Source organism: Salvia hispanica, chromosome 1, assembly GCF_029641045.1.
Source record: "Salvia hispanica isolate PSC_SH4W2 chromosome 1, Shi_PSC_v1, whole genome shotgun sequence".
Taxonomy (NCBI): domain Eukaryota; kingdom Viridiplantae; phylum Streptophyta; class Magnoliopsida; order Lamiales; family Lamiaceae; genus Salvia; species Salvia hispanica.
The window spans coordinates 13,179,293-13,192,900 of record NC_142692.1 but is presented as its reverse complement, the minus strand read 5'-3'; the positions used below and the strand labels follow the sequence as shown (position 1 = coordinate 13,192,900).

The window sequence follows — 13,608 nt, the reverse complement described above, 5'->3', positions numbered from 1 at the left end:
TAAGTTACTGAACTTAGGGCTAATTTGACACTATATAAAGTTCATTTTGCATTTGATCAATTACTAATTTTATAAATATAAAAGAAAAGATTAATAATATAATATCATGTTCCAATTTCTACCTGTACTTACAACATAGATTGTTGCACTGAAGTGAGAGCAAAATGAGATCCAAAAATTTCACAATCACTTCCTAAAGCTCAACCAATCTCCTCCTCACATACATTTTTGCTATGACGTGCTTGCATAGTGAACTACTATTCATGTTTATATTTTCCATCACATTGCTAATAATCACTCAAACACAATATTGACACTATGTGATGCTTCAATACTTGGGATCCTCTTCACCTTTTCCAGGCTGGCCAGCCTGTTCATCTCTGGGTTGGGCTTCTTGAACTTCACCTTCGTTGCTAGCACCTCAACGGAGTCAGCTATCTTTACCGTGCAACTGACAATCTCGATCAGCAGCGAGGCCACTGTCACCACTGGGATTATATCGAGGAATTCAATGTCGTGCCAAAGCTCAGTTTTGAGCAGTGCCTTGAGTGTCTTGGCCGCAGCTTTAGCATCCATAATGTGTTTCTCGCTAGACAAAGGGCATGTCATTGTCTGAAGCCCGATTGCGACATCCGTGAGGGCTAAACTGCATTTAGAGCTAATCTTAGTGCATAAGTCTTGGATTGTTGTACGAAGCTCTAATGGCGTCTGCACATCCGAGTTGAGGTAACAATTGAGTGCGTCAATCTTGTATGCGCATTCACGGGTTGCGGACCCGATGTTGAGGTACTGGTCCCACGGGTGCCGGTACCGGAACTTGCCGTGCCTCGGCTCCCACCGTGCAAAATTGACCTATATAAGCCATAAATACAATCAGAACTAAGTCAGAGTTGAGTGAATACAATAAGATATACGGCCTTCATCCTTAAAAATATAATTCAACTTTGCTATATCGGTCTGTCCCCCAAAATAAGTCCACGTCCATTTTTGGTAAATACGTATTTCGTTCTAATAAAGTGAGCCTCATTATCTTTTAACAATACTTCAACTACTTTTTTTCTATATTTCTCATATTTAATCAATATCATATTTTCTCAAATTTTCTAATTTTAAGGAACGGAAAAATTATTAGTCCATCTAGTAATACTCACCAATGAGTCTTCAGTGCCTTTGGAGATGAGCACAGTTTTGAAATCTTTGAGTGGTGCTTGGTTTTTGTCGTATGATTCTTCGAAGTATACAGTTCCAAAACCTGATACAATAGAATGAAATAAACTATGCGTGAATTGCCATTACAGACTTTTAAATTTAAATTCATTTGCCTATAAACAAAAAATTAAATAAAAATCACATCAAATACTTATCAACTAAAATTCTCTCAAAAGAAAACCAAGATTGAAAAATGAACATACATTCCAAGTAACACCCAAGTTTCTCGATGTTGGCAGCAGTGTATCTGTGAAGATCTTTGCCTGCCCAAATAGGACGCACGAATATGCAGATTAAAATGGCGACACAGCCGCCTATCAAGATGGTAGTCAGCCGCCGGTGCGCCATGTCGAAGACGACTTCGGCGCGGTAGCCAGACACCGATATCAGAGAGAACGTCAGGATGAACACCAAAAACGCATAATCGTACCTCGCCCTAACTTTGGGGAAAAATCGACAAAAAGTCGCCACCGCAGCTGCAAATTTCAAACAGTTAGTACACCTTTTTATTTCCAATTGCACGATGATTATCTGAATTCAGTTACCTATTACGCAAAGAGAGAGGGCGATCAAAACGACCTCCACTTTCGCCGGCGTCAGATTGGCCAAATCATGCGCCGCCATACCTAGAGCTCCGCCTAGCAAGGTCGCGATCGCTCTGTTGACGCCTTTTCCCAGCGTTGCTCCTGAAAATTTATCAGTTAACAATCGAGCGAAAGTGAAAGTGAAAGATGAAGAAGATTCTTTACCGACGGAGAATTCAAAGACGACGACGACGGTCATGACGGCCCACATTGCGTTAACGCCGAATCCAGCGAAGAAGAAGTCGAAGTAGTAGAGAAGAGAAATCGCAGATATCGCTAGTCCAACTTTGAAGGCGTGGACGACTCTTCTGGGATCTTCTTTGGCTAATCTCTTGGCTTCTTTTCCGACGCTGCTAATTGTGTTGCCGATCTTGTCCAACCACCCCTTCACTCTCTGCATCGCGGATGCCTTTTCTTGAGTTTCCACCTCCATTTTCACTTAATATTTTTTGGGTGTGTTTTTATTGGGTTGGAAGATTGTGGGGAATGGGGGATTTTATAGAATAGGAGATGTACACACAGCGAGGATTGTGTTCAATTACAGCTTGCACTATAGTATTATGTGTATATATCATGTTAGTTTAAACATGATTACCTCACTACAAAATTTTAATTTCGATTACTTCACTTTTTAGTTTTTACAAATGGGTGCTTTTAATTTACTTACACCGGTAATCTAGTTCTAAGAATTGGGTTACATTACATGCATAGTGCTCGGGGTTCTCCGACTCCACACAACAAGGATTGTGTTCAATTACAGCACTAAAAGTTTTGATTACAGATAGAAGTATTACAAAATTAATTATTTACAGTACAAGATTGATGGGGACTTCAAAATTTAGTTATTTACAGCACAAGATTGATAGTAGGATACGGACTCTTTACAAAATTTTATTATTGAGCAATCTCCAACAAGAAAAGATAAATGGAAGAGGTATCTTCTTAAAAAGTGAAATACCATTCCAAAAAATAACACAATTCCGAAGAAAAAAATGTATATAGAAAAGTAAATCATTTTTTACAAAATAAAATAATAGTACAAAATGCACTCAAAAACATAAAATGTAATATTTTCATCCTTATAGAATGATTTTTTATTAAAAAAAAAGGACAAATATAATAATTATAATATTTTATCTCTTTATTGACGGAAAGGTAAGGTTTGGGTGAGCTTGTGCTAACGCATATTCAGGTTTAATCTAATTATTGTTACGGCAACCTTTAATTTAATTATCCCTTAAATATTTTATTTTCGATTTCTTCACTGTTTCTTTAATGATGGGGACTTTTACGGCCATCTTCTTTTTAGCTTTATTTAATCCTATTTCGTATAATCATTTAAAGGTGAAACCGGTCAATGCTCATCTTACGTAACAAGGCTAAACTTTTTTATCTTTGAGTATGTAAAAGGGATTCAGTTGACAAAACTAAATCTCATGATTAAACATGTATTATGTTTGATTTATATAATTAATCTCTACAACTTAATCTTAGATGAATAGCCTCGTGATAATTAGTCATAGCCTCCCCCTCCAACTAAAATAATTCCACAACTTAATTCTAGATGGATAGTCTCATGATTATTAGTCATGACAACCGAACGCCACCAAAATATACTGTTAGTCAAATCAATATGTATGAACCATCGATCGCATCAAAGCAGTAGTATTTGCAGTAAATATGCGAGGTCGAACTAGGATTTTGAAGTTTCAGAGTTTTATTGTTGATAGTTGTGGAATCGTGTTTTTTTTCAAGATCGTCGGATTTGGGGTGCAAGAAACAACGAATTAAAGAGGAGTGAGAACTCTAGATATACACATAGTCGTATATAGAAGTAATAACACAGTCGTATGTCAAAAAAAATTACAGTCACATTATCTTAGAATGACAATTTTGATTGATGATTAAGCATTGCAACACTAAATAATTAATTTAGTATTTTGGTGGAAAATCTAGAAAAATGTCCTACTTAATATTTGGGTGGAAAGTTTAAAAATTTCCTTCATTCAGACAAAAATGCTAGTATAAAATTCTTCATAAATTAATTTTGTTCACTCCTGAAAGATTATGAATTATCTATACACTGCATTTTTAAAAATAATCAAATAATTCCATTTTTATTATAAGTATGATTGATGTTTTGAGGTGCTGACGCTATACTATGCCGAACATTAAATATTTTGTGAGAGTTGTAATTAATAATAACATGTTTTGTTAATGAGTTGTGTCGAATTAGTCGCAGACACTTAGTGACTTCATTTCCGTAAACAGGTTTGAATCTTCATAAAATAAAATAAAATAAATAAAATATGTTATTAAGTCGTCGTAGCAGGTGGGTATTATTACACATGTCTTCTATCAAGTATTCCAACGGAATTAAATGGTTTAAGAATTGGGGACCAACATAGAAACTGGTGAGTACGACTCGTTTAGTCAAATAAGGTGTGTTCGGTTTGCAAGATAAAATGATACCAAAATATAATTTAGGATTGAGTTGTGAGATTATTTTAGTCATAGGGGGTTAGCTATGACTAATTATCCCATAATTATTCATCTAGGATTAAGTTGTGGGGTTGAATCTCATAAATCAAACACACTACAAATTTAATCCCGGATACAATCTTGTCAACCAAACACCCCCTTAAGTAAACAATGTTGAGAAATATTGAGTAGTGATTATTTTCTTAGCTTGGTTTTATCATGTTGGTCGCTGTCAAGTGTGAAGCCCCCATGTATTCCTAACAAAATGAGGATGCTTTTACCAAACTATTGACTATCTTGATGGAAAATAAATTCAATAAAGCTGTATTTTCCAGCTAATTTAAAATATACTGTTTTTTTTCATACTGTACGAAATGAAGTAGAGCCTCTTCAGGAAGGAATGAACAATAAACAACGTAGATTGGCCCCTAATTTCACGGAATTTTCAAAAGTCTGAATTTTTCCTACAAATTTTTAATTTGGCAAATAATATTATGAACTTTTAACCAATTAGCAAATAATATTATGAACTTTTAACCAAGGTTGTTAGTATTTCCCACTAGCAACAAAATTCCAGCTATATTATTGGATTGAAGAACAATTCTGGAGGGTGTGCTTAACTATCATCAATTATTGAAGAACTTGAAACTCTCAAAGTTGTTGTCGAGAAATTATGAAAAAAAAATTCACATTATGATATTATTTGCCGAAAATTTTTCACTTGTGGGAAATAACAAACTCGGGTAAAAGTTCATGATATTATTTGTCAAATTGAAAGTTCATGGGAAAAACCCCATTTTAAAAGTTCCATGATATTAGGGGCCAATTAGAGGTGCCCAAGGTTCTCGAATCGACAGTTATGGTTCGAAACCGCCGATTCCGGTTTTGGAAATTGTCGCACCGGAACCGAACCACGATGGTGTTTCGCGGTTACGGTTACGGTTCCTAAACCGTCAATTTCGGTTTCTGTTCCGAACGGATGATTTTCCGGTGTAGTATTTTTCATGGTTTCGAACCACCGATTTTCGGCGATTTTTGCAGTTCCGGCTTGGTTTCACGGTTTTTCGGCGGTTTTTCGCGATTCCAGAACGGCTTCGGTTCTAAAATTGACGTTTCAATTCATGTAAATTCTCACGGTTTCGGTTCAAAATTGTAAACCTTGGGCACCTCTAGGGCCAATATCCCATAAAAGAAATATACTTCCTTTCAAGAAGGAATGATAAATAAAAGAGATATATTGCTCCCTCCGTCCTATATTTGACCAGCACGAATTTTAAAAAATTGTTTGATTTTACATAGTAAAGTGGGTAGAAAAGTTAGTGGTAGTAGTATGTAAGGTCCACTTACCAAATATAGTAAAAATAAAATGAGACATTTATTAGCGGACGGACAAAAAAGAAAAAAATGAAATATTTAATTGTAGACGAAGGGAGTATTATCTATTTACCTTATCAAAAAGTGAAATATACCTTCTAGAAAAGAATGCATTTTAAAGAGAAAATGTATATAGAAAAGTAAATTATTTTTTAAAATAAATAAATGGTACAAAATACATTTCTAAACATAAAATGTAATACCTTATCAAATATCTTCCCTTGAAGAATGGTTTTTGATGAAAAGAAACAAATATGGTAGTTATAAGATTTTACTTATCCGTTCATGAAGAGGTAAAGTAATGATACCTCTTCCAAATGAGAAATTATATAATAACTTCTTAAATATCTTTCTGCTTGAGGAATGATTTTCATAAAAAAAAAAAGATAAATATGGTAGTTATATGACATCTCTAGAATACGAAATCCCATGCTACACATATTAAAAGATTGTGATTAAGGGTAAACGCTGTGATTGAGAAAAAGAAAAGGGAAAAGTTGGGCTACAAAATGGATTTCTAATTATTTGTAATGTGGATTCTCAATTTAATTCTGAGCTATTAACGTGATCGCTGAATCGTGCAAACGTATTAGATGGAGTAAAGCCCAGTTAGCAACAATCTCTGGGGCAGATTTGAGAAATGGGCTGAAGTATATTTGACTGAGGTTTAATTAATTTGTTAATTAAGATACTTAAGTAAAATTAAAATTGAATCGTTTAATTAATTATTTCGACTTTAGATTTGAATTTTATTTAACTTATGGAATGACTGCCATAGTAACTTATACTGAGTTCAATTTTATTTTGAACAATTTTTTATTTATTAATAGTATGCCATCCATCATATAAAAATACAATTTGGGAACAACACAAGTTTTGGAGGATAATAACATAGATACGGGAAGAAAAAATAATTTGAGTATTTTTCGTAAAGAATGAGACCCACAGAAAAGTTTTCATAAATAGACTTGGACTATTTTTATAGGACATATAAAATGAAATTAATTTTATTTTTATGAGATAAATGGAATAATTTTTATTATAAATAAGAGTAACTTTTATTGACTAAAAGTCTAGAACAATCAGTTTTGTTCTTTGCAGTTGGCTTCATATTGGTTCTACTTGGGTTTTAGGTGATTTTATGTAGTGGATTTTCGAGTTTTTTTACCACACGAATAATGAGAAATTGAAGTTATAGGAAGTAAGAATTATGTGAGCTACATCTATGACAAGATAGGTGAAGTAAATAAAACTCATGCAATTGTATTGAAATCTTATGAATGGAAAATTTGAAACATGATGCAAGTTTTTGTATTACGTTAATTATGTATTTCTTGAACGAAAATTGGTGGCGGGAATTGAATTGAGGAGGTGATCCAGTAATGCAGCTAAGGTATGCGATTTTACACTTGATTTGAGCTTTTTAGTCATTTTTTAATTATTTCATTGTATTCCTCTGAACTTGGATCCTCACACAATATGCTCCACACTATTACGGTCAAGAATCGATTCAAAACAACATACCAGCAAAATGACATCAATCACTCCATTTATCTTTATTAGCCTACTGCCTACGATGCTTATTATAAGCTTCTCACTATAGCATCCACAACACACCGCACGCGCCTCCTGCCACACCACGTCATCATTCCCTCATTATCTGCGCCAGACCACAACTCTCACGGCCCTACACCTCTCTCCACGCCTTTCCCAACCACAAACATTAATTTAATCTATTATCTACTTTTTACTTGTAAATTTGAAAATGATAAATAATATGACACGGAAAATTCATTTATTTATTATGAAAATTCAAAATTACAAATCCTAAAAATCCAAAATATTCAAAACCTAAAAATTTAAAATACAAAAAATAAAAAAAAACTATTATCTTTAATTTAAATTTTAAAAAAAAAGTAAAGAAGAATAGGGTGCGGCTGTCTAGGTCACCCACAACTTGTGCGGGCAGCGCACGCCATGCCGCACAGGTGCCCATTGCCCCTCCACACCCTCGGCCTCCCTCATGTCCCCCGCCCAGCGCTAGCCACCCACAACCAGTGGCCTGCCCCGCCCCGCCCCATCCACGTTGCGGCACCGCAACCCCTTGGTGGATTGCGGATGCTCTTAAGGCTAAACATTCGAATTAAACAAACAAACAAACACACACACACTTAGAGTGTCCACTATAGTTGGCCGGGCCAAGCCACAAAATCATGGTCGGGCCACCAACGCCCGTGTTTTCCACTATAGTGGACATGCCCAAGCCATACATTCATTTATTTTTTTCATTTTGTTTATATTTTAATATTACTACAATAAAAATTATTGGACTATAATAATTAAAAAAATGCATAAGAACTAAAATTAAAACAAAATCTTCGTTGTATTATAGAAAGGGGTAAACTTATACAATGAAAATTTTCGACGTCTCATAAACTACATTCCCAACGCATATCACGCTCTACCCCCTCCTCCCCTACGATTCCAAACCTCTTCGACAAAATCAGCCTGCAGTGTCGTATGTGATGTTTCCCTCTACATTTCGGCGAACCGTTGGATCAAGTATGCATTACTATGTGGTACACCCATCTGCAATGGGGAGATTGCAATACCGTGACTCGTACTAGCATCCTCTTCCGGTGCCCAGTTCTCTGCAGAATATCCTTCGTCATCTATTATCATATTGTGCAATATGATACATGCATACATGATGGAGGTGACATTATTTTTGTGTCATTGTCGAACCGGGCACCGTAGAATGGCTCATCGCGCTTGGAGGACACCAAAAGCACGCTCAACATCCTTCCTAGCACCCTCTTGTTTGGCCGCGAAATAGGATTGTTTCGGCCCAACCGGCTGCCGGATCGTCTTGACAAACACGGGCCAACGAGGGTATATCCCATCGGCTAAATAGTATGCCCTGTTGTATTGCGTCCCGTTGGCCATGAATTTGACCGTCGGACCCTCACCCTGACACTCGTCATTGAAGAGATGAGACGAATGCAGTACGTTGAAATCGTTGTTCGACCCTGCACACCAACAGCTTCCAGTATCATTGTTGGGTGTCTCCCTTTGAATCCAGATGTGAACTGCCTCTTCCAAGCAACCGGGCAGTTCCTCCACTCCCAGTGCATGCAATCGATGCTGCCCAACATCCCCGGAAAATTATGCACTCTCCCGTGCATATCTATCAATCTCTGGCACTCATCGGCATTTGGGTTCCGTAGATACTCCGGACCGAAGATGGTCTGGATACAATTACAAAACTGCCTCAGCGTCGTTAGGGCAGTTGTTTCACCCAACTGTAAGTATTCGTCGAACATATCAGCGGGACCGGCATAGACAAGCTGCCTAATTGCAGCAGTACACTTTGGATATGTCGACAACCCGGGTCAGCCGCTAGCATCACTGTGCAGTGTGAAGCACTTGTACTGCTGCGCCAATGTAGTCGATATACGGATGAATAACCGTTGCGACATTATGAATCGGCGACGGAAAATCTCTGCTAGGTAACGGCGGTTATCGCCAAAGTAGTCTTCCATCAACTGCTGGTCGGCCCCGACATGGTCACGGCGGATGGTCCGCCGATGATAGAACGGGCGAACGAACGCCGCCGCCGCCGCCTCCTCTTCTTCTGCTTCCTGTTGCACCTCTTGAACGAGTTCATCGAACTCCCTATCCACCAATTGTTGGAACTCATCGTCGGAACTCATTTTTCCAAAGTAGAATTGGTGATAAAATGAAAAGAGTGGAGATTGGAATGGTGTAAAAAATTGGGAAAAAATGGGTATATTTATAGAATTAATAAAATAAAAAAAAATCAAAAATTAGGGGATACGTGGCCGTGGCCGCTGCAATAGGAGCGCCGCGGCCTGGCCACGCGAATGACGCTCTCGTGCCCCCCCGCCACGGCCGCTCATCCGACTCACTATAGGGAGCCGCGGCTGGGCCACGAGAGCCACGAGCCGCGGCTGGGCCACGGGAGAGCCACGAGCCGCGGCTCTCCTATAGTGGATGCTTTTAGGGCATCCACAATGGGACGCCCTAAGCGATGCCCTATGCACCGCCACGTCAGTATTTTATCCTCCTCCTATTCCACCTGCAGTGGGGCGACGTTCTAAGCATTTCACTATTTTGTATTTATATTTTTATGTTTGCAAATGTAAATAAAAATAATAAACAAATAAAAACAACACAATTAAAGAGAAATTCTAATTTTACTTAATTAAAAAAAAGTTACAAAATAAGAAATAAAAAAAAGCACTAAATACAAAAAAAGGAGGCTAGTCTAGAGAAGTCCCAACTTGCGGCTGAGGCCATCGATCATCCGCTGGATGCCCTCGATTTGAGTCGGGTTGGTCGCCTGCATGAGTGCGGTGTGCGCGTCCAACAACGTCTGGTAGTTGGAGGAGGCCGCCAAATCCGCGTACGCATGGGCCGCAGTCGAAGTCGCGGACGGCGTCGAACTCGGGGTCGGCGACGGGGCTTGGTTAGGCAGCGCGACGGATGAGGATGTGGCCTTGCCCTTGGCAGCCTTGACGCCAGGGGGACGCCGGGAGGACATCGGTGTGCCGGAACTCTCATCCTCGAACACCGGACTGTTGAGGTCCATCGGAGATGCGCCGCTATCGCTACTTGTATAATCAGTGAAGGTGTGCTTCGACGCCCTCCTCCTCGCCGCCGTCGATTGGGGAATCACACCACCAACGAACTTCTGTTTGTCCCTCTAGAGCGCCCAAGTCTGGTAGTGCTTGAAATCGCCGTACAATGAAATGTACGACTGCATCGCTTTGTCCCGCACATCCGCGAGACTCTCACCACTGGCCTGCTCCCTCTCGCACTTCTCGTACTCCCCCGCGAACAAATTTACCTGCTTCTTTATTTGATCTCAGTGCTTGCGGAGCTGCTCCCTGTGGCGCTTGTACGCGTTCGCCGGCTTGGCCGCGTTGTATTTGTGACGCCCCGGAATTTCGTTCCCTTCTTTCGGGATAAATCGGATTTATTAGCTTAATTAATTTCGTTTAGAAGATGTGTAATCGTACATTCCTCGTTGTATTCGACTTTGGAGTAATTTAAGTATCTTCGTTGGAGGAAATAAAATGCAAGGAAAATTTAAGTTTCAAGAATAAAAGTGGAGAAAATACCTTTATTAGAGAAATGTGGATACACCTTGAGGAATAAAATACATGGATGATGGAAATAGGACATGCCTACAAGTGTGATAAAATCAACATGCACCTATTCTACACTATCTATCATACTTCTTTAATTCTCAAGTTTGGAAGCAAACTAAATTGGGGATAGAACCAAATGAGCTCAAGAGGAGCATCTTCTTTCTTTCCCTCTCATTCTTATTCTCGATTTTGCTCCCCTCCACAAGCTCCAAGAATGCCTCCATGTACCTACAAGTTTACACCAAATTGGGGGTTAGAAAATTACACACAAGTAAAGAGGGAGGGAAGAACAAGCTAAATAAGAGATGGAGCAAGTAGGTGAATAGTGCAGCTAGAAGAGCTACAAGATAGAGCATGAGGTAAGCCAATTTTTTTTGTCACCACTTCATCTAACATCAAAAGAGAGTCAAGACAAAGAAGGCATAGGAGAAAGAGCTCCTACACAAGCCCAAAGTAGAAGATGAGTCAAACTCTCATCTCCCCGTCGATCAAGGCCGAGAAATCAGCCAAGAAGATCAGCCACAATCACCAAAACGGCAAGAATCTCACAATCATCAAGCTCGAAAGAGAAAGAGCTAGCAACCCTAAAATAGGAGCCTTTGCCTCCAAGTCTCAAACATAGATTCCAATAGCTTAGCACTATATAGGAGCCATCTCCCCTCACCTCCTCCACCATCACTTTCATCATCACAATTCCACACAACACCATAAGGAGAGCAGCGAAAGAGGAGGGAGAGGGGCAGCGAGTGGTGACGGCAAGGACAGCCACCACCGAGGAGGATTCAACTACGTTAAGGTAATCCCAACAGCCTCAACACCAACACTCTTCGCATCATGTAGAACAGCGAATAGCTAGCACAAGAACTTAGAGATTTCCATAGGATCCTCACACACAAGTAGCAAATCTTAAATATCGAGTTTGGAACTCAAGAGCCTAGAGCTTATGCGAAATAGAGATAACCACATTGCTGCCCTCCCTATGAATTCAGTGGCATAGTATCATAAGCAAGAACTTAGCAAGATTTCAGTTTGAGCAACATAATAACAGTAAGCTTCACCAATGCTCCACCCCGAAAAACACAAATAAGCGACGGCCATAACAGTCTGCCCAAGATCAAAGCTTTAGTAATTCTAAACTAAAAAGGGGCTAAGGGATTTGGGGACTTAGCTTTGGAGTGAGGAGTACTCGGCAGAGCTGCCCGGCGATGGTCGAGCGGCGACGGAAACTCAGAAGAACCGAGAGGAGCAGCGGCTCTGCTCGTTGAGCAGCCGGGACGAGGTCGGCGTCGCTGGACGCCGAAAGGGAAGAGGGCGGCGTGCGTGGCGGACTTCGGCAGCCGCGATGACGTGCCTGCCGTCGCGAGTGGGAGGCGACAGAGGCGTGAGCGACGGACGGCGTTGGTCGGAGGGATGAGACGACGGCGAAGCCGACCTGGCAGGGGCGAGAAATCGTCGATGATGGCGGTGAGTCGATGAACTCCGAGGCGACGCCTCAGTTCAATAGCGAATCCGCTCCGCTGTGACTCCACCGCCAAGGAGAAGAGATCAGTGCGGTGACCGAGAGTCAAGATGAAGGAGACGAATCCGGCAACCACCGGCGAGCCAATTTAACGGCGGATAGTCGTGAGGAAGAAGAAGAAGCTGCTGCGTCTCTGCTCTTCAATTTAGGGATTTAATTTTGAGAAAAATAGGAGAGAGAGAGAGAGAGTTTGACCGATAGGAGTATATAATTGGGCTGTTTCCAATTTAATTTGTTGGGCCTAATGAATTGAGAGGGAATTGGGCTAAGCCCATAGGAATTTATTAAAGAGTATATTTTGTGATGGGATATTACTATTTAATTAGTAAATTGGGCCAAGGATTTAATTATGAGAAGTTGGAATTAAATTAAGGATATTGAGATGGAGCTCGAAGGTCGAGGAATAAATTTCCGAATAGTTTATGTAGATTCCGGGAAAATAAAGTAGTAGAGTGGGAGACGCGAAAGCCGACCGGCGTCGCCCCGCGACGCCATGGGCGGCCTTAAGAAAAATTCAAACAAAAGATTTAAGAAGGGATTTTCCAAGAATCTATATTTTATTAATTGCTCAAGTATTTGTTTTTAAGAAAATAGAACTTCTCCGAACTTAGTAAAGTGAATGAATAAATCCTACAACTTAGTGAAGCCCGAGAAAGGATTTGAGATCCTATGAGACCAGACTAAGGATATAGGTGTTATGTCATAGGGTGCATGCATTCTTCTAAGGTGAAATAGTTCAAGTACTAATTAGCGTGTTACGCTATTTATTTTCTAAGGATAAACTGCTCAAGGGCAAGTGAGGCCAACGCAAATAATTGAATTAAGGAATAAACATACCAGGTGGGCTTTCTTTTAATATCCAACACACTAGTGTGGATATAAAGCAAATACATTTGAAGTTATGAAAAATCATCTTTTCTCAAAATGGAGCTATGTTTCTTTTCAAAAATTATTGTCATGCCATAAATGTTTTTTTGATAAATGAGATTGAATGTCATGGAATTGAATGGATTTATGAATGGAAATGGATTCACGAATAGAATGGATTCACGAATGGAATGGATTCACGAACGGAAATGGATTCACGAATAGAATGGATTCACAAATGGAATGGATTCACGAATGAAATGGATTTATGAATGAATGGAATGGACTTATGAATGAATGATGAATGATGAAAGAACCTAGTCTGTAGTCGAACTTTTAGCTCACAAAAGAACTTAGTAAGCTCGGGCCTTTTAAGAAAATCCCTGTGTGTTACTGTGAT

General features: G+C 39.4%; 2 protein-coding genes and 1 long non-coding RNA gene across 3 annotated transcripts; all 3 read right to left on the bottom strand.

The window, feature by feature from the left end:
* Positions 1-107: 107 nt before the first annotated feature.
* LOC125185304 (aluminum-activated malate transporter 2-like) lies at positions 108-2,314 on the bottom strand. Its single transcript, XM_048081823.2, has 5 exons — positions 1,959-2,314; positions 1,755-1,895; positions 1,413-1,685; positions 1,152-1,252; positions 108-852 (listed from the first exon to the last, which is right to left on the bottom strand). The coding sequence occupies exons 1-5, from the start codon at positions 2,224-2,226 to the stop codon at positions 295-297; spliced, it is 1,341 nt and encodes a 446-aa protein (XP_047937780.1). The 5' UTR covers positions 2,227-2,314; the 3' UTR covers positions 108-294.
* A 6,097-nt stretch (positions 2,315-8,411) lies between these two features.
* LOC148933286 (uncharacterized) lies at positions 8,412-9,361 on the bottom strand. The gene is made up of 2 exons (XM_089059804.1): positions 9,058-9,361; positions 8,412-8,677 (listed from the first exon to the last, which is right to left on the bottom strand). Exons 1-2 carry the CDS (start codon positions 9,359-9,361, stop codon positions 8,412-8,414), a joined length of 570 nt encoding a protein of 189 aa, XP_088915930.1.
* Positions 9,362-10,776: 1,415 nt separating this feature from the next.
* LOC148933285 (uncharacterized) lies at positions 10,777-12,499 on the bottom strand. The gene is made up of 2 exons (XR_016134740.1): positions 11,265-12,499; positions 10,777-11,050 (listed from the first exon to the last, which is right to left on the bottom strand). It is a non-coding gene; the product is annotated as an uncharacterized LOC148933285 (long non-coding RNA).
* Between the last annotated feature and the right edge of the window lie 1,109 nt (positions 12,500-13,608).